Here is a 20207-nt window from a genome sequence, read left to right on the forward strand (position 1 = left end):
AATGAAATAAAAACGGATATGAAAGTGCAGATTAAGTGCTCTAGTGCAGAGTGGCTGTATGTGGCATGCTAATGGCCTCTGGTTGGAAGGACCTTCTGAAACGTTCTGAGAAGCCAGTTGGAGCATTAAGCGCTTGGTGAATGCACTTTTGTGGTCCATGATTATTTTATGGAGCAGGTGCTGCTTGTTATTGATGATGCTGATTTTCACCCATCCTGTCACTCACTGTTTCCTCTAGTGAGTCTAGGGGATGGGCAATGGTAGAGCTAGCCTACCTTAGTCTCTTAATCCTATAGGAGTCCATCTTCTGGATCCCACCCACCAACAAACAGAAGAAGAAAAAATACCCGTACACCTCTAAGCCACGGATAAAAATGGGAGCACAGGGTGACTTTTTCTTTCTAAAATCCACCACGCAAGTTTCTTGGTCTTGTTTACATTAAGATGGGGGCGGTCGTTCATGCTCTGATCAACAAACCTCTCAATTGTCCTTCTGTTCTCCCCATCATCATTGCCCACTACTTAGCAGTGATCTGAAAATGTCTGTAGAGGTGGTATTATACTTAAAATTAGCTGAATATATTGTGAATAAAAACAGTGCCCTGTGGTGCTCCTGTACTGCAGTGGATGGTACTGGAACACTGTCTGATGCAAACATGCTGTGTTCTCAAGGTATTCCAATGTCCAGCTAATAAGAGTAGTGCAAAGCTGCGTGGACATGAGTTTCATCCAAAGAAGATATGAGCTGGATTGTATTAAAAGCACTTGTAAAATAAAAATAAAAAACATGATCGTCACTGAGCTACATACCTTCTCACTCTTTCTCCTCTTAAATTAAAATTAAAATCTGACCTGTACTGCTTGTATTAAGTTTCACCTTAAAATGAACACTTATAATTTTCAAATATGGCCTACAGTATAATGTAGAGTATTAGACAACATATGGCTTACAAACAATGACTGTGTCATGGCCTCCACGCTGTTGAACTGCTGGGTTTTTGTGAACTGATATTTTTGATGCAGTAGAACTGGTTGTGTGAGAACAACCGGAAGTGCACAGCACGATGATGTCAAACTAGGCAGTGTTGTGACTCATAGCTCCCATTTTGCTACCCTGTTGTTGACTAAATGTGTTTTGGCCAAAAATAAGAATCACATGCCTATCCTTAAAGCTGTGTTTAAAGGGGGAGTGGAAAGAGAATGAAGCGCTGGGCTGCTCTATTGCTCCCAAGTGGTTTCGATTTATTTACACCTGGATGTAAGCCAGACAAAGTTTTGATACTTGGGATCTTCTTGAGGAAACGTGACTTCAACATAAACATAACAGTAACTCCCAGTTCACCCAGTGTGATTGACTTCATTAGATATAGTTAAATCCATAAGTATTGGGACAGTTGTCAAATTTGTTGTTTTTCTTCAAGTCTGTATTTCAGATCAAACTACTATGAGGCAAAATTCACAATGTATTTATTTCATGTTTTTTTAAACCTATACTGACCTATATTACAACAATTTCATTCAATTAGTTAAGTACCCCTGTTTCAAGTCAGGATGGGGGAAATGACCATGGGCTGCTTAAAATTATACCGGTTTACCCTAACAGGCTACTGTAATTATAAATGGAAAGCTGTGAGTGTCAGAGCATGGGTTGTAAACATTAGAAGAGTCTACTTGATAAGGAAGACTTAATATTGTTAAATATTAACAATTAAACCCAGCATTTATATTCATAATACATATTCATATACACGTAGCCCATGTGAAAGCAGAGGCAACTGGTAATTTTAAATATAGGCTATGACACATGCCAGCATCTTTTTTTTTTTTTTTTTTTGCACAAAACCTGTTCCATCAGATGAACAAACGCTCAATAGAAATTATAATTCCGTTATAAGTATACCTGATTTGTCCAAGGATACTTTGTGTGGATTAAAAACCACATGAACTTTGTAAGTATCATAAATCCGCGGGCGCGCAGAATGGCAGCCCTACCCATAAGAACAGTGACTGAACAAGTTATACAGGTGAAACCGCTGCGCGTGAACCACGTCGGAGATAATCTCGTTTTTCACAACCTTTACTGCCTTCAATTTGCTTCGCGAGACTGATTCAAACGCCTCGCGAGCCACCTGCCAGGTAAGGACTTAGCGAATGATTTGTTGATACTTTCTTGAGAGTCCACTCTATGCAAAATACATTCGTTCTCAAGAAAAAACGCACGTTTGGTGGTCAAAAATGTTTTGCGTAGTGATTTTCGACACGGAACTTGCGCAATATTTAAGCAAATACAGTCGTTTATTCAAATCGAAGCTGCCACATTTCACTGTATACGCGCACCTAATTGAAAGTATACAGAATTATTATCACCTATTCATTTTTAAATAGCAAGGTTCCAAATTGAGGGTAGATAAAATAAGATTTCCGTCACCGTTTCCTCAGGGAACCTGCTGGACAGTGTGTGGCGAAGGACATAACGTTCTTACCTTTGAACACAATAAGAATGACATGCGCTGTGCAGTGGTTTTACGGAAATTAGTTTTGTTGCTATAGAGTTGTTGAAGCCAGTAACATTCAGTGTTGTTCATTTAAGCCAGCGTTTAGCTCAGTCTATTTCGTTTATCGTTTTGGTGACGCCAAATACAACGTAAATACATTTCTCTTGTATCGATTTCAATAAAGAAATTGTTGTGAGCTTTCTTATTAAGTATCCTGCTCTTAGTGTCTGTGCAATAATGGCTAATAGTCTTAATGTTTATTTAAATTAGCATCACGCCATTTCTCTCTTTTAGTTGTTGTCACTCAAAAAATCAGTATAACTTTTCAATAACAGAATGCTTAGTCACATAGTAATTCTAGATTTTTGAAAGAGCTCGTCCTATGATTTCGGTTGTCTAACGACTTTTTTGTTTACTTTTTCTTATGCAGATAAGGAAGGTAGCATTAAGAGTTGTTTTCCATTAGCATTGGTTCTTATTTCCTCAAAATAATATTTCATTTTAGCACGGACATGACTGCACCTATACCAAAACCCAGAGCTCGCTACAGACTTGAGGCAGGTGTCCAGAAACAGCTGTCTTCAGACAGGTGAGTTAAACTCAAGTTTGTATTCACTTATCAATGTCTGGGTGAAGATCCATCCTTTGGATATTGCTCGTTTTCACTTTTCCTTCAGATAAACCTGTTTGCATTGTTTCAATGTAGCTATATTTCTTTGTAGGCATCTGTTAAATGATTCATTGGATGCCAAAACAGCTGGAATAGTCCCGCAAGATTATCTCCAGGAGAAAAATAATCCTGTCGCCACAGGTAAATTGAAGTAGTTTGGTATGTAAATGTGTTTGCTATGTAACTTGTGTTGGCGAGTACTAAACGTTATATTTGTGGCACTTAATGTGTATACAAATTTATAGTCATGGAATTTTTATATAATTATCAGTCATGGATGTATTTTAATTTGATTCACTGTCATAGGCAATCTGCACAGTGACTTAAGGAGATGTGATTTTAATGTAATTATTTGAATAGTACATTTTTTCCAGTACATTCTTTCAAGCCCTTCAAGGAAGTCAGCCACTTAAAATCCGTATAGATCTTTGGTTGACTTGCCACCTCTAGTAGTACATTCTTAAACCTAAAGATAGCCTTTCTGTCACGCTGAAGGAAAATTCCCCACTAGTTACAAAACACTTTTCTCAGCATGTGAATGGAAGGGGAAATTGGAAATGTAATAGTATTTGAGCGTCATGAGTCATGACTACTGTGTCACAATAATATGTTTATTTAACCATGGTTACTTTTCTTGGCCGTGCGCTGTATTTTTATTGTGCTTATTTTGATTTGGGTCTACAGGAGGTCCTTGCGCTTATGGTATCGACAGTCAAGAAAATGGTGACAAGCCTACTGTACTAAAAGGACCCCCAAAAGTCCAGTCAACTAGCCCTACTCTCCAAACCAGAAAGGCAATGTGTTTTACAGACAGCGCAGATGGAAAGCCACTCTCTGACACTCTCCTCCACCCACCACCTTGGCAGAATCAGAGCCAGGAGGACTCCACACACTCCCAGCAGAACTGCGGGCTGATTCCCTCTGCCCCCCCGGAAGACTCCGGGACAGGCGGTGAGGCAGCAGGTGACTCCAGTCAAAACCACTTTGTCTGGCCTGCCACTCCTCCAGCCAGCCCTACCGGGCACCAGGAGTTGGCTGAATGGGCCACGGAGCCTGGGTATGACACCAACGACGACGAGTGTCTCACCCCTGGGACTCCAAAGTCAGAAGACGAGGCCACTGTCAGGACTGAAACCAGACAAAGCCCTAAAGAACTGCAGGCTCAATCGCTTACAGTTGGGTGAGTTCCGCACAAACAGGCTCAAGGTTCAAAGCAGTTCTCGTTGAACAATGTCCTTTTGTCACACAGTGTGTATGCGCATTACCGTATGAAATATAAGAACGACAAAGTGCTCCCATGGTATGTGTCATTGTAGTAGGAGTTGTTCTAAGATCTCTCAGATGAATTTTTTTTTTTAATACTGAACCTTCATCTCACTCTTCCCCTGCTTGTGCTATCTCCACAGTAGTTCTCAGGTGTCCAGTGGCCAAGCCAGTGTCACCAGCACTGGACAGCCCCCTCAGCCAGAAAACGGGCCAATCATTCTGACCAAGCGAGTGAAGCAGAAGGCTCCCCGGTATGCGTGACTCCTGAGACGCATGAGTTGAGATCATGTGACCGCTGGCCATATTACATCACATCCAGCTCACTTGACAAATTTTGGAAAGTCATAGTCCTGTTGTAGTGGCATTTGCCCTCATGTCAGAATGATAATATCAGGAGCCAGTGTCCACAGGCATGTCTTAAAGTCACAGACTGATCACTAGAATGGCATGGGATGATACAGATCAAAAATCAGTATAACTGTACATTGGAGTCAACCACACAGGGCTGTCACAAGTACAAAAAGGTTTTTGTTTAATTTATGGACAAATCTGAAAGTTTTAGTAATTATATAAGGAGAAAATGCTCCAGCGCGCAGATCAGACAACCTGTATGGTGTATAAAGGGCTGTGGTGGAAGCTATCCTGATAGGTGGAGGGGTTATTGAGGGTCAGGCATCATTGCAGTGAGGGGGGGATTGGAGAACCACATGGAAATAATATGCTGCATAATTTCTTAAAATAAAATGTATTTTTCAGATATTGCAATTCACATTAAATGGGTAAATATACTCATTACTATCACTTTCAGATATTGTAATGTTTTTTGAAATGCACTGCTGTGAAATACATTTATCATTACATTTTCCCAAGGTTCACATACAGTGAGCTCCATAATACTTGAGACAAAGATCTGATTAGTCTGAGAATCTGCTGCGAATCTGCGCTTTAGCCATATGTGAACTGTTTGATTACAAATCAAAAATTGTGGAGTGCAGTTCAATAAAAAAATGCATTTGTCCCGAACGCTGATGTTCACTGTATTTCCGCCGTATTCCGTAAGAGGAGTCTACTCAATTTTTCCACAGAGCCGCCACCATTCGAGTGAGCAGGAAGAAGCGGGGCCGGGCAGAGTCGGGCGTGGGCACTCGCCCTGGCGAGGGGTCCCTCAGGGAGGGCGCGGTGTCCCGCTCCAGCTGGCTGGACGTGTGGCAAGGCCGCAGGTACGATGGCGCAACGGGACTTGGCGTCCATTGGATAAGGCGTATATCTTTTTAGCACGTGAGGCTAAATCTCTGTCTGATCTGCATTCGCCTGTGCTCCTCAGGCACCACGTGCTGTGGGCCACGCTGGATGGGCAGCTGATGTCTCTTTGGAAGAAGCGTACAGTGAGTAGGACCACTTGTTGTATTATTACATTTTTCATTGCCAAAGCTCATGCGGAAAAGGTCTAAGCAACGAGCAGAACTGATGTCAAGTCATCTGGTACAACTGTTTGTATTAGTGGTGTTTGCTTATGACTGATAGAATGAATGGAAGTCCAAAGCACATAGGTGCTGTCTGCTGGGTTATTTTTACAAATCAGAGTTGTCCATAAGCACCGGCTGACTACTGGCTACTTTTATGAAATATATATATAATATATATATATATATTATCTGGTCAGATTTGAAGGCTCTAATTTCCAGGAAATATCTGTTACTGGCATTTAAGAAATGAAAAAGGTCTTAATGCACTCCCAGCCTGGCTATCCCCTGGCTGACTAATGTCTATCTACTGTATACTTGCAGAATACAGAGAGATCATTGAAAATAAACGATCAAGACTCATGATTCTATTCTGTCAGCCATGTGAAAAAAATTGTATACTTGAAATGTAATTGTATAAGCTTGAATTATATTTCATTCTGAAGTATAGTATAGTATAGTATAGAGGGAGTGCCTAGGCTAGGAGACTCTTTAATTAGAATCGTCATTTGTTTGAACAGAGCCACAAGTCAGCGGTTACATACTCTGTCCTTGCCCTGTAGACTTGGCCCCGGTGGCATTTCAAAGGCTTCCAGTCCGTTGTGCTCTATTTCGAGCCTCACCGCGCCCCCCCCCCCCCCTTTGCCCCTGCACGTTTCAGGACAAGTTCACGGAGATGGCGTTCCACGTGTCGAGCATCAGCAGCGTCCGGCCTCAGGAGCGGGCGCGCTTCTCCATCTACTTCGGCAAGAAGCACATCGACTTCATGGCGCACAGCGCAGGTGAGTCCGCCGTGAGGGATGGCAGAGGGCTGGCCAGCCTCTCCCGGTTCGCCGCGGTTTTCTGACGTGTTCCCGCCGTCTCCGCCTCCGTCCCCCCGCAGCGGTGCAGGAGGGCTGGGTCAGCTCCCTCCTCGCCTCCCGCGGGCAGGAGCCCCCGCCCCCGCCCGAGCAGCACGGCCCCCTGGTCATGAAGGACCCCCGCACCAAGGTGTACGCGGCCATCCTGGGACACAACCTGTGGATCTATCGCAACAAAGAGGTACGCGGGGCTGGGGCAAGGGAACCACGCAGACTTGCAGCCGGGACCGGCTCCAGGTCAGGGCTGCAGGTTCAGTCGTTCAGGGCCCTTGGAGGTCCTATACACCTCATTGTAAAGGTAGAGGCGACTTCCTGTCTGTTAGTGTATAATGACTTGAGATGAGGTGCAGTAAATGCCATTTCACCTTGTTGCCCTCAAGAACTGGAGTTGCCTATTCCCTAGACATCTAGTGCCCCTTCAAAGCACAGTATTTTCTGCTGTACCGTGATTACACGCCTCTTGTTATTGGTTGTCTGTTGACATGCAGTGCAGTATGCTTTAAGTGCCAGGTGCCCGATTAGCACAATGTCCCGTGCATCGCTGTAGCAGCTTTTTGTGCTCGGTGCTTTGATGGTGTTCTCTGTGGTCACTCATCCGTTGCTTTGGGTAAATGTGCTGTGGTGACTGGTTGCGCGCGACAGGACTACGGTTTGGGGCTGGGGATGACCTACGTGTCGATGAGCGTGGCGTCGGTGAAGCAGACGGGCCGGCACGGTTTCAGCCTCATCACCCCCTACAGGACCTTCAGGTGAGCGAGCCCCCCTGCGCAGCACAACAACGCAACGGAATGCGTTGGGAGTGCTGTGAATGAGCTTCTGTTCTGTGAAACGCAGGGAGAATTTTGTGACGTAACTTCTGTGCAGTGAGATAGGCTTACAATGCATAAACTGTGATAAAAGTGAGATCCTGTGCAGTGAGGCGCAGTGTAAACGCAGCGCAGTGTGAATGCTGTGACGGGATTGAGGTTCAGCACAGTGTGAACGCAGCACAGTGTGAACACAGCGCGGTGTACTCGCAAGCGCTCCAGCGTTAGCGGCTCACCCCTCCCCCCCCCCCCCCCCCCCCCCCATCTGGCTCCCAGTTTCTCGGCGGACTCCTCCCGGGAGCTGGCGGTGTGGCAGGGCTGCCTGACGCAGGTGATCCGCAGCGCCCTGTCCTGCAGCGAGGTGGCGCTGCGCATGTGGGCCAGCCCCTGGAACAAGGTGTGCGCCGACTGCGGCTCGGCCAGCCCCGAGTGGGCCTCCGTCAACCTGCTGGTGGTCATCTGCGAAGCCTGCGCAGGTGAGCCTGCGCTGGAGCCGCTCCGTCTGAGCTAACCGGATTTTCCGGTCCTCCATTAAAACCAACTGCTATTTTCAGGCCAGCACCGGTCGCTGGGTATCAACGTGTCCAAAGTCCGCAGTCTGAAGATGGACAGCAAGGTGTGGACGGAGCCTCTGATTCAGGTATGTGTCGAGTCACCAGTCTCCATTCCCGGTCTGTTCTGAATGATTGTGGAGCGTCTGAGTTCCTGCGTCTGCAGTCGCAGTGTTGAGCAGCACGTGTCTCTCTTCCTCAGCTCTTCGTGCTGTACGGGAACAAAGTGGCCAATGAGATATGGGGCCACAACGTGCCCGCCGCCGAGCAGATCTTGCCGGACGCCACCCCGAACGAGCGCAACGCTTTCATGAAGGCCAAGTACTGCAAGGGGCTGTACCGACGGGCACACCCTCTGGCCTCCAGCCAGAAGCTGCTCAACCAGGTGAGGCTCCCGCGCTGCCGCCCGTCACCAGCAGAGGGCAGCAGCGCTCCGTAGCAAGTGGCCTTCGCAAACCCCGGAAGCCAGGGAATCCCCGTCCAGCTAGCTGTGTCATCCCTCAGGTCATGTGCTTATTAATGCGATGAGGTCATTCAGTTGTGAGTCACCATGCCAGGACCGGGAGTGTAAGCGATAAGATAGGTGTTTCGCACATGACTCCTTTGTTTGTCAGTGATTGACATGTTTTGTTTTGGTCTGTGAGTACAGCCAAATGTAGTAAGGCTTCCCAGGACGGGTTTTGATCTAGTTGCAGGCCTGCCTGTATTATCTCTATGGTGTCGGTCACTCACCCTGTTTTTCTGGTTCCAGAGGCTGTGTGAGGTGGTGTGCGGTGGCGATATCCCGGAGACCATGTCTCTGCTCTGTTCGGGGGCGCGGGTCCTGTGCCACTCTGGGGACCCCCAGTGCCCCTCGCCCATCGCCCTGGCAGAGCGAGCCGGTCAGGCCATGCAGACGGAGCTCCTGAGACATAATGAGTATGCAGGTACGGTCCGTAATGTCTACAGTACCGACAAGCACATCAAACAGGCGCTGTGCTTTGGCCTGTTTAATCACCCACAAGTGTATTTATATATTTGTTTGTCTTGGCAGAGGTCCCTGCATATTGCCCAAAGAAGCCATCTAGAGAGACACTGTCATCTACCACAGTGCCTGACTCTACCTCTACCGCAGGTACTTCAGATATGTGTTTCACAGAGGGGACGCAATGTCATCCCTTACCTACTTTTCAGTAGTATAGTCCTGAATTGATGCACGTGCAGCATATATGGTTTTCTAGAGTGAAGCAATTCTTTTGTAGTTTTGGAATGCTGTTTGTGCATGGCATGACTGCCTAGATTTGCTTTCATGCATTCACCCACATTTTTCTGTGGGATATCAGATGTACATCTGACATTCCAATGCGTAAGACTTGCCTGAACTTCGCCATCCAGCAAATAAGTGCTTTTATGTCCTTTACAGATCAAAGAACATTCTAGAACCATAAACCAAAGTCCTGTGCGGGAGTAACCCCTTCATGTGCCTAGACTATGAAGAGTTTTACTGTGCATTGTTATATAGGTATATAGTGTCCACAACACTATATACCTTTATAACTGCGTGCTCTGTCGTCTCCTAACGGAATCTGTGTGTGTGTATGTGCATGTGCGTGTGTGCATGTGTGTGTTTGTGTGTATGTGCATATGCGTGTATGTGTGTGTGTGCGTATGTGTGCATATGCGTGTGTGTGTGTGTGTGCATGTGTGTATGTGTGTGTGTGCATATGCGTGTGCGTGTGTGTGTGCGTGTGTGTGTGTGTGTGTGTGCATGTGCATGTGTGTATGTGTGCGTGTGTTGTGAGAGAGGAGCATATGCGTGAGGTGTCTTCTTGGGTCTGTGCGTGTGTGTCTGGTCTGAGTGGTCATATCCTGTGCTCTCCTGGGTGGGATGCTTTATGCTGTATGTTTGATGTGCGTGCATGTGTTGCATGTATGGCTGTGTTCTTGTACGAGAGTGAGTTGGATGTGCATAAGCGCTGTGTGTGCCAGTGCGTGGCGTGTGTGTGTGCGTGTGTGTGTGTGTGTGTGTGCATGTGCATGTGTGTATGTGTGCGTGTGTTTGTGAGGAGCAGGGAGCCAGGAGGAGCTTCATGGGAAGCTGGAGGAGGACCGCTTCCTCTTCTCTGAGGAAAACGACTCTGCTGCGTGTGATGTGCTGGATCTGAGGGAGGTCATATCCATACTCGACCTCTCCACTGGGTAGGGATTACATTATGACTCTCAGTATGACCCTTATGATGTGCACAGAGCCATGTGATTGCATGTTGATGGCTGTGTTTTCCCCTTTTTACAGGGAGACCCATGAGTTTGAGATGCTGACACTGACAGACCAGCTGGTGTGCCAGGCTGACACCCGTGAGGCACTGCTGGCACATCTAACACACATTCTCAAGGTACCACAGCATCTCCTCTTAAACTAACAAAATGACACAATACTCTATTGATCTGTCCTTGATTTCCTGGATTCATTGTATTGTACTGGTGTGAGTTAACTTAGTCCTTCTAGCACTCTGTGCTGTTTCTTCATTAATAAGACACAGAACAAGCTTAATTGCTTCTTACGTTCCACCCAGCTTCCCTCAATACTATAGTACAGTCACCATATTTGTTAGGTTACTGGATTTCTGACAAAATGTTGAATTTTCAAAGCCTAGCTGTGTTGTTTCATTGTGGAAAATCAAAGTGGTATTGATGTAATCACAGTCAACTTGCATTTAGCCATCTCTATTCAAGACATAGTTGTATGAACATCCTGTGCTAGGGCAAGCTAACTAAGGATAAAGACAGGGTAGGTCGAGTGGAGGAGAGACAGAGCACTTGAACATGTAAGGCAGTGGTGAACCTATTCATTCTGAGAGGCCCTGTTTGATTGAAAGTTTGGGTTTGCTGCACTCGCTCCACTCGCCTGCGTTCGCTCGCCTGTCCCAGGTGGTTCTGCCCGGACCCGTGTCAGATGAGGAGCTGGAGGGGGTGTTCACGGTGTCCAGAGTCGCCATGCGGGAGGGAGGCGACCTGCAGCACACTGAGGTTTGGGTGGCCCTCAAGGACAACGAGATACTCATCTACCCCACTGGGGGGCGCCAAAAGGACAAGCTTCCACTGACCCCTGACACTGCCTTCAGTACGTATCACTAACAGCAATAGACAGCCAAACAAAATGCAAAACTAAACAAAAAATATGATACATTTGATAAAGTGTGATATTATATTTCCTCTTTAGAGCAGTTGTAATTTTTTGGCATACAGTACTGTGGAGAAACATTATGCTTGTGAAATGAAGAGAAGTGAAATATTAACTCTAGTTTACAGAAATACACCACAATTCATATAAAACCATCCTATGCATAGAATTCGAGTAGTGAAGGTTGATGAATCACAAAAGGGCTTTTCATAGTTTGTACTTTCAGAAAAAAAAGGGATCTGAGTGTCAATATTTGACAGAGGGTCATGTGACTTGAAGCATGTTAAAGAATGGTGTCTGTTACAGGAGCTCAGAGAAGAGAGCTTTATGCATTTTAGTTTGGTTGTTTGGTCAAGTGCAGGCTGTGGGATCAGAGTGTGCCGTGTAATGTTGCTGAAAACTGACCGGCCTCATTTGTATCCACAGACTTGGACTTGCCTGAGAACACCGTTCAACTGATTACTGCAGAGAGGTCAGGAAACTAGAGCTCTGTATTCTATATTTTATGTTTATTCCAGGTATTCCATATGTAATTTGTATGTTTGTTATTTGTTTATTTTAACTCTACACAAAACACCTCACATGAAATTGTCACAAATATACAGTAACCGATATTACCTCAGCCTGCTCAATTAGCAGTTACTGTAAGCATAGGGACGCCGTGCCACGTGGTAGAGCCTAGTAACTATTGTCATGACATTTTGACATTGTGTGTAGACTGACGGTGTGTGTGTGTCTGTGCCTGTGTGTGTGTGTGTGTTCCACATCTGTTCTCCAGGACTGTGTCCATGCAGTTTGAGCGGGACGAGCCCTGCCGCTCCTGGGCCATGGGGCTGAAGAGGAGACTGCCAGGGCCGGCCCTGCAGGTCAGCCGGCAGGACTCTCTGTACCCCTCCATGCCCCCTGTGGTCAGCGGGAAGGTGCCGCCGGCTGTAGAGAGGTGCATCTCTCACATCACACAGTATGGTGAGCGTTTTTATACACCTCTGGGATGCGTATGTGGCCAGTGTATGTAGACAGTAAGGAATAGATCACAGAACATACAGCACATACAGGGAGCTCCATGATGTATGGGACAAAGACATTTTTTTCTTGATTTCGCTCTGTCCTCCACAATGTTATATTTGTAATCAGATAATTCACATGTGGTTAAAGTGCACATTCTCAGCTTTTATTTAAGGGTGTTTTTACCACCATGTAGTGCCATTTTTACCAGCGTGTAGAAATTACAGCACTTACATTACATTGCATTACAGGCATTTAGCAGGCGCTCTTATCCAGATAGACTTACACACACTCCGTTTGACTTGTGGGGACGGCCCCGGCAGTCCCCTGTCTGAGCCATATTTACACACCAATTTTAAGTGGTATATCTGTGTCTGACTGAGATACTGCGCACACTGAGAGAGAGAGCGGCGTGTTTCCCGATCAGGCCTGAAGGTGGACGGCATTTACCGGCGCTGCGGCATGGCTACCAAGATCGGCCAGCTGGTGGCGGCCCTGAGCAGGTCGCCGGGCGCGGCGGAGCTGGAGGCGGACGAGATGGGCGTGCTGGACACGGCCGGGGCGCTCAAGCAGATCCTCCGCCAGCAGGTGGTGCTGATCCCGGGGACGCACATGGGCTCCTGGGTGGAGGCGGCGGGTACGTTTCTCACCCCCCCCCCCCCCAACCACGCGCTCCTTTGGGCGAGCGTGTGACGAGGCCTTCCGTGCCTGACGAAGACAGGTCCAAAACAGCTGTTACGAAGCGTGCGGTTCTGTGATGGTGACGGGTCTCGCAAGGCAAACACGATAAAGGTCATTAAAATGGCGGCAGCTCGGTGGAGCCTCTGGTGCAGTTGGTGCTGAAGTTTCAGAATAACTGAAACAAGCCCTTCTCTCCAGCTGTGACTCCCCTGCCTCTTCAGGCACTGCAAACCCCAGTACTCACCCGCTGCGGTCCAGTGTGGTTCCTGTCCCTCTGTGCTCTCCTCCTCCCTCACTTCCCTTTGTGTTCACGCAGCTTGTTCGGACGAGACCAAGAGACTGCGCATGTTCCGCAGGAGTCTGAACGGCCTTCCCCCCGACAACAGAGCCACGCTCAACGCCCTCTGTGAACACCTCTACCTGTAAGCCAGAGCGATTATCACACTGCACTGCACACTGCACCTCAGGCAGGCTGTGCGCATAGTACCTGCCCAGCTCGAATGCAATAGATGTGTGTCTGTTTAATCAGTGGCTGTATATTAGTTGTGCCCCTGCCCAGAAATGAAGACCCCACGGCATGTATCCTTTTCCAGTTATATGTGATTTCAACATTGCTTGAACTTTAGTTGCATTGCTAGGAAAAATGCTTTGAGATTTGCCTAGTGTCGAAGAGACACAAAATCGTAAAAAAATGTTTACAGATGAACATTTGCTTGTCTTGGCTTACGTGCTCCGGACTGTACTACTGAGAACACTGGGGGAAGTAAAGCACGTTTTGGCGGTTTCAATGGAAGCGTGTGGAGGAGCTCAGCCATGTTCACCCGCTTGCTCTTGGCACAGGGTTCAGCTGTACAGCGGTGAGAACCGGATGACCGCTCAGAACCTCGCCCTGGTGTTTGTGCCCACGCTGTTCCAGGACCTGGCGATGAACACCAACATGGTCCGGCTCACCCGCGAACTCATCATCCACTACACCCTCATCTTCCAGGCAAGGCCTAATTTACTGTTCGGCTTTTCAAAAACAGTTGGCAGTATATATATATATATATGAAATGGAATATCTTTTTAGTGGTAGATGTGCTCACTGTTGGGAGCATAAGGCCTTTGTGATGTCGTCTTTGTTTTGCCGCTTGCTGTGAAACCTTATGCAAACTAGAGGCGCATATTGATGACATCACTATTGTCTCTAGGTCTGTGTTAAATCAGTGGTGAATGTGCTGTAATGTGAACTGGTGGTTCCACAGAGGGCAGTGAATGGCCGTGTGAGGCTGAAGCAAGATGTATTTTATTTGCTGTGCTCCACAGGGAGAAGGTGCGCATGCAGAGGCAGGTCATGAAGAACTGGTGACTGTTTTCTGAAATGTAACAAGCACACGACAGGAAGAGAGAAGAGGACTCTTCTGATCTGCTCATTACTAGAACTCTGACACATCATTTACTCATCAAATCCAGTTCAAATGACAGGACAACAGTATAGGCGGTAAAGCATTTATTTAAAGCTCCACTGAGATGCCATTTCCTAAAATGACAGTGTTTGCTGAAAATACATGAGAACCATAATTTCATACTGGTTTCAGTCTTTTTGATTGATGGTAAATAGATGATAGTTTACTTAAGGTCATTTTTGTACTAACTCTTGGTTTTTATGAATGATTAAATTATTTTTCATGGAATGGTTGTATTGCCAGCAGATTAGTTTTATTTTGGTAGCGAGGCGTTTGAACTGTAGCTGTATTTACTATTCAAAACGGGAAAATTGGGTTTTTTTTATTTTGGGTTTTTTCACCTGAAGCACTTTCTTCAATAAGACATGAAACATAATGTGAAATGAGCAAGGGACCTGTAACATGAACACAAACATGAGAAAGCTCCAGCAAATTGAAAGTTATTTATTTTCCTGAGTTTGGTTTTTTTGTGCTGTTATTTGCCTCATTTGTTTCCATTTTGTGTACGGAGCATCTGTACTGTGCTATAGGTATTTCTAGTATTTTCATGGTATACATTAACTCTGTATGTATTATATGACTAATGGCCAATTGTAGAGCGTATGCAATCTAAAGGTTTTAGTCATCTACCCGTGTGTATATACGTGAAATGACACTAAAAATAATTATCACACTTAATCGCACATCACGTTCTATCCACTCACCACAGTTCACATGTGACTTTATGGCCTAGTGTGGTGAACTGCACACTGCCTGCATTATAACCTGTTTGATCTAGATGCAGCCATTGAAATGTAAAGCTAGGTTTGTAATTGCTAATCATTCTTTGTAAAAGAAGCAGAGGATTTTATACGAAGCAATAAACCAACACAAAATGTCAAGTATGTGTGACTTTTTATTTTGTGTGCACATCATGGAAATGAATTGCACGGATTCATTGTGTTAGAATGACAAATTTAGGATCTAATTCATTTGACATATACTCTGTACAGTGCAGACATGAAACACCACAAAGCTGTGGAATTGATCTGGCTTCTCATAACAACATGTGAACAATGACATTATTCAGACCAGCAGTCTGTGCTTTTAATGTTCATCTTACAGAGATTAGTGAATTTTGATCACACTTTATTCAATCATGTTTATCATTGTTCTTTGCTGATTAAACATTTTAAATACATTCAAGTGGGATGAATTAACTTTTTTCCTCTACGTTGCATAAAAATTTATTTCAGCAAAAAAGCCATGTTATTCCATTCCTTGAAGACAAATAATGTATTCATCAAATAATAATTAATCAGAATAAAGACAGGCATTTAACCAGTATAAAATAAATTTATTAAACCCACTGGTTTTAAGAATTACTATATTTTACATATCTGCTTAAAATGTTCTTGAGAATCATAATTTTTTATCTATAGCCATGCGCAGTCTAGTTGTATGTTTAATCTTCCTGCTGGAGGCCAATACTGTCCAAACAATCCTCACTGTTAGCATTAGGGTTTGTGTGTGTGTGTGTGTGTGTGTGTGTGTGTGTGCGTGCGTGTGCGTGTGCGTGTGCGTGTGCGTGTGCATGTGTGCGTGCGTGTGCGTGCATATCTGCATACTCTTCACTTTCAATCTAAGAACAGGAGGAAGCCAGAAAAGATGGTGTCATCGTCCTCGTCAGCGAAAAGGCCATTGAAGAGCTCCCCCCCTGTCACCTGCAGCCACACCTTGTCTCCCGCCTGCAGGTGCAGCACGGCGCCTCCGGCCGCCTGGTCCTCGCTGCTCTGGTAGTTGTCCGTGGTGTGGACGATGCGCTCCCCGTTCCTGATCAGGGCCACCTTCACGTTGCGGGAGTACACGGTGATGTGGTAGCTGAAGTAGTACGCCCCAGGCAGGGAGCACGTGAAGCGGCCCGTCCGGGGGTCGTAGTGCTGCTGCTTGTTGTAGATGATTTTATCGAAGCGAATGGGCGTGTTCACGGGAGGGAGTTTGCTGTTTTCCGTCAGGCCCACAGAGAAGGCGCTCTTCCCTATGTTGGGCATGTCGCCGGGGACCCCCTTCTCTCCCAGCTCTCCTTTCGTCCCTTTTTCCCCTCTGTACCCGATGCTGCCCTTCTGACCCTGAAGCCCTATCTCTCCCTTAGGGCCCTGCCGTCCCGTGGGGCCCATGGGCCCTGGAAAGCCCTTCTCTCCCTGAAGGCCAATGTCGCCTTGCTGGCCCATGGGGCCCTGAGGACCAACTTCACCCTTTACCCCCTGAGGGCCAGGCAGACCCAGCTCTCCTTTTTGTCCTTTAGGGCCCAAGACCCCTGGAACACCCTGTGGACCCATCTTCCCAGGAAACCCCCGATCCCCATTATCTCCCCGTCTCCCCTTCATGCCGGCCATGCCTGCAGCACCTGCCAAACAATGGGGGAGGGGCTTTGCCAATCATTTCAATATTCAAATCTATTCATTTACTAAAGTATTGATTGGTCATTGTAAGCATGTGGCAATGATGCAAGTCTTTGAGGTTTAATATAAACCTATGACACACAACACAGCAGTGCCCTCTCTGTGATCAAAACATAGCTGATGAGCTCAAACAGCATAGAAAATGCAATGATGGTAACACAGATAGTGATTAGGAAAGATGTAGTTTTCATGGGGCAGTATTTACCAGTTACCAACCAATATTTAACCACTGTATATACTGTATGCCCCTGTATATTTTTTTGTGACCCACCTGGCTCTCCTTTGTCTCCCTTGGCACCATCCTGCCCTGCTGTACCACATGTACCGACAGGTCCTGCCACAAAAACAACATTCTTACGCAACGCTATTTTGTGTTATAGACACTCTAGGCAAGAGCAGCAATGTTCTAACATGGCTTATTTTTATAATGTTGCACACCGTTTTTCTTCACCCTCTTTTATTGAGGAAAAGAACCAAAATTAATTATTCAGAAAAACACATATTCCACAGTATCAATGAAGTCACACAGCCCTAGCGTTACCTTGGTCTCCCCTGTCCCCCTTGGCTCCGTCTCGCCCGTCGCGGCCCGGCACCCCGTTGTGGCCGGGGTCACCTGGGATTCCAGGGTGTCCACACATGCAGGTGTCCCGCTGTGGACCCTCCTGCGCTGTGTCCCCCACAGCCAGCAGCGACAGCAGGAGGAGCCCCCTGAACCACAGCATGCTCACACACACCCAAGACAAACGCTGCTACACGCATACACACTGTAGCACTGAACCACAACTGCAGCCGCACACTGTGCAGAGTCCACAGAGCAGCACAGAGCAGACAGAGAACTGCAACCAGGCTCTGCTTGGTTACTTATTGGTCCATGATTAGTTGTACATCCACTGCTGGCTAATGTATCTGTATGGCTCTTTTCTCTTCCATCCGAGTTTTCAGGCATGTGGGTAATGATAAGCCCACACTGTGAGTCCTCCATTAATTCTGCACACGCACATGGTGACTTAATGAAAGCACTCACTGTAGTGTCCTCAGCCACCATAATTGTGCAGATGGTTTTTGCGCTGGCAAATCTGGATGTGAACATGTTACCTTTGAACTGCAACTGGATGCAAGCCCAGATTTAATACATGGAACTGTTCTGCTTCTGGTAGAACTCTACCAGATGGCCCTCATTCTGTAGCAAGAAACAAAACATGCATTTGTGGTTTAACTCAAGAGGCAAAGACACATTAAAATTCTCCCTTCTTCCCCCCGGAAGGTCTGTAGCATCAAAGCCATCCAAGACTAAAATGTCTATATCCATACAATTCAAATATAACCGATTACAGGACTTACTTCAACACTTGAGTCATACTTTATGCTTTGTAGCTGGAGTTTGTTGTGTCAGATTATGGAGGCAACTGTTAAGGTTAACTTTACGTTAGCCTAGCTAACTAAAATCATATAGTCAGTGAATGGATGAGCGAGTGAATGATCTTTTGGGTTTGGGTTTAATTAAACCTTTTCTTTTGAGATAAGGTTACTTGCGAGCTAGCTTTGTAAGCGGCTGATATCCAATATCACAAATTTAACGTTATTTTATACTGAAATTATTAGCCAACTTGTCAGTTCATCACGCTGTGTTGCTGTTTGGTAAAATACATGTGGAATTAATCTCACTTGGCTTTCAGTAATTTTCTTTATTGCATTCAGTGTTATAAGGAAACAGGCATTATTGCATGTACCTTGGAGAATCTTTGCCAAAAATGTCTATGAAACTGAAGGCTTTTGTCTTGGCCTTTTGTTCACAGGTGCATCAACACAGAGAGGGCAGGCTTCAACCAGAGTGATTGTACTTTTGTGCTACACATTGGTGGTGGTTGAGGTGAGTTTCCCCCATTGCAATATAAATGCAATGTTTCATTCATTCATTCATTCATCTAAGGTTTTTAAATAGCTGATTTTCCATTATTTTTGAATTGTTTTAAAATCTTTTCTGAAGATTTCAGTGTTATTGTGCTTGTACATTTGCATTTAAAACAGATGTTTACATAATTTTGCATAATAGAAATATATTTCTTTTGATTGTTTATATACGGTTCTCATTGTGTAAGCTCCTGACAAATTCTTCATGGTGTTCTAAGTCCTATGGACATACATTTTGGTAGCATAAAAAACGTAACGTAATATGGATACTGTCTTTGATTTTAATTTACCTAATTAGAAAAGGGGTCGTAAAATGCCAGCAGCCATACCACCTGCATCCTGCGCCAGCAGAATGACTGAAGCTAAGCAAGTGTGGACTTGGCTTACTTGGAATGGAGTCCACCTGGAAAGATTAAGTTGTTGCTGGAAGTGGTGTTGGTGGGCCAGCAGGGTACAGTTGGCCCTCTGGGCAAATAATCACCAATGTCCCAGTGCAGTAATTGGGACACTGTGCTGTAGGAGACACTGTCTTTTGGATGAGAGGTTAAACCAAAGTCCTCACTCACTGTAGTCATTGAAGACCCAATGACACCAAGAGTAGGAGGTTCCCTGATGTCCTGACCAAATTCTCAATCTGCCACCTAATCATCCCCTGGTATAATATTTCTAATATGGATAAAGAATTGTTCTCTTCCTCCTGTGGCAAGCGTTTGAGCACAAAATGACTCTCATTCATCATCCAGGTGGGTGTTACACAGTGGTAGTAAGTTTCTCCCTCATCACTGTTTTGTTTGAGAGTGAGAAGTGCTATAAGAAGTGCTACAAATTATTAATATTATCATTATTGTTATTATTATTACAAATGACATTAAATGGGCTACTAAGTTGCATTATTTTTACAGTTGATATGTGAAAATAAAAGTTATTATTGTAATACAGTAAACAACTGTTTACTGTAATTCTACAGTAGCATACAGCTATTCATGGTCTAATTTGCTGTAAGATCACTGTATATAGTTGTCATTTAATTGCAATATACTGCATATATGTTACACTAAATGAATGTGAAGTATACTATAAAAGTACTACTGCTAGTAACCAGTAATTTACCTTAAATTTGCAGCCATTGTTTTAGTGTCATACAAGTTATTATCATTAGAATTCAGGAGTGTTGTGCCCCAATATTTCAGTGCAGCACATCTGGCCAATTTGCAAATTCTGCCAAATAGGTCTGTAAAATAGTTCTGTATTTTATCCTCAAATTTTTTTTTAAAATTATTGTATTTATTACTAATATATTTATTTGATTTATGTTCCTTGTGAGGCACAGTTCTTAGGCAGCATGTTCTATATTTGATATTAAAACTCATCACATCACAGCCCAGGGACGCTCTAAAATTCTTGAGGGCCCCTGTCAATTGTTTGCAAAACCGCTTAAATAAAGAAAACGGGG

General features: G+C 45.2%; 2 protein-coding genes across 4 annotated transcripts; one reads left to right on the top strand and one right to left on the bottom strand.

Moving 5' to 3' along the window:
• The first annotated feature begins 1868 nt into the window (after positions 1-1868).
• Positions 1869-15283, top strand: LOC135263078 (arf-GAP with Rho-GAP domain, ANK repeat and PH domain-containing protein 1). 3 transcript variants are annotated; one of them, XM_064350682.1, is made up of 24 exons: positions 1869-2136; positions 3001-3084; positions 3218-3306; positions 3850-4345; positions 4575-4682; positions 5517-5651; positions 5756-5816; positions 6556-6676; positions 6778-6935; positions 7397-7503; positions 7837-8036; positions 8115-8200; positions 8314-8496; positions 8863-9037; positions 9145-9225; positions 10163-10289; positions 10384-10483; positions 11019-11211; positions 11698-11743; positions 12050-12237; positions 12704-12913; positions 13274-13379; positions 13798-13945; positions 14263-15283. In XM_064350682.1, the coding sequence occupies exons 2-24, from the start codon at positions 3008-3010 to the stop codon at positions 14314-14316; spliced, it is 3249 nt and encodes a 1082-aa protein (XP_064206752.1). In that variant the 5' UTR covers positions 1869-2136; positions 3001-3007; the 3' UTR covers positions 14317-15283. The 3 variants fall into 3 exon arrangements, with proteins under 3 accessions (XP_064206752.1, XP_064206750.1, XP_064206751.1); XM_064350680.1 differs by having other exon boundaries at positions 1872-2136; positions 4572-4682; XM_064350681.1 differs by lacking the exon at positions 1869-2136 and adding an exon at positions 2394-2644 and having other exon boundaries at positions 4572-4682.
• On the bottom strand, positions 15280-20161 carry c1qtnf9 (C1q and TNF related 9). The gene is made up of 3 exons (XM_064350686.1): positions 17385-20161; positions 17115-17177; positions 15280-16788 (listed from the first exon to the last, which is right to left on the bottom strand). The coding sequence occupies exons 1-3, from the start codon at positions 17563-17565 to the stop codon at positions 16019-16021; spliced, it is 1014 nt and encodes a 337-aa protein (XP_064206756.1). The 5' UTR covers positions 17566-20161; the 3' UTR covers positions 15280-16018.
• Positions 20162-20207: the final 46 nt, after the last annotated feature.

Source organism: Anguilla rostrata, chromosome 9 (assembly GCF_018555375.3).
Source record: "Anguilla rostrata isolate EN2019 chromosome 9, ASM1855537v3, whole genome shotgun sequence".
NCBI classification, from domain to species: domain Eukaryota; kingdom Metazoa; phylum Chordata; class Actinopteri; order Anguilliformes; family Anguillidae; genus Anguilla; species Anguilla rostrata.

Excerpts from the sequence above, each read along its gene's own strand:
- c1qtnf9 (XM_064350686.1), bottom strand. The coding sequence starts at position 17,565 with ATGCTGTGGTTCAGGGGGCTCCTCCTGCTGTCGCTGCTGGCTGTGGGG. Across the intron at positions 17,178-17,384 it reads GGGGGACAGGGGAGACCAAG|GACCTGTCGGTACATGTGGT; the intron begins GTAACGCTAGGG and ends TTTTTGTGGCAG. Across the intron at positions 16,789-17,114 it reads GGGAGACAAAGGAGAGCCAG|GTGCTGCAGGCATGGCCGGC; the intron begins GTGGGTCACAAA and ends ATTGTTTGGCAG.
- LOC135263078 (XM_064350680.1), top strand. The coding sequence starts at position 3,008 with ATGACTGCACCTATACCAAAACCCAGAGCTCGCTACAGACTTGAGGCA. Across the intron at positions 3,085-3,217 it reads AAACAGCTGTCTTCAGACAG|GCATCTGTTAAATGATTCAT; the intron begins GTGAGTTAAACT and ends ATTTCTTTGTAG. Across the intron at positions 4,346-4,571 it reads GCTCAATCGCTTACAGTTGG|TAGTTCTCAGGTGTCCAGTG; the intron begins GTGAGTTCCGCA and ends CTATCTCCACAG.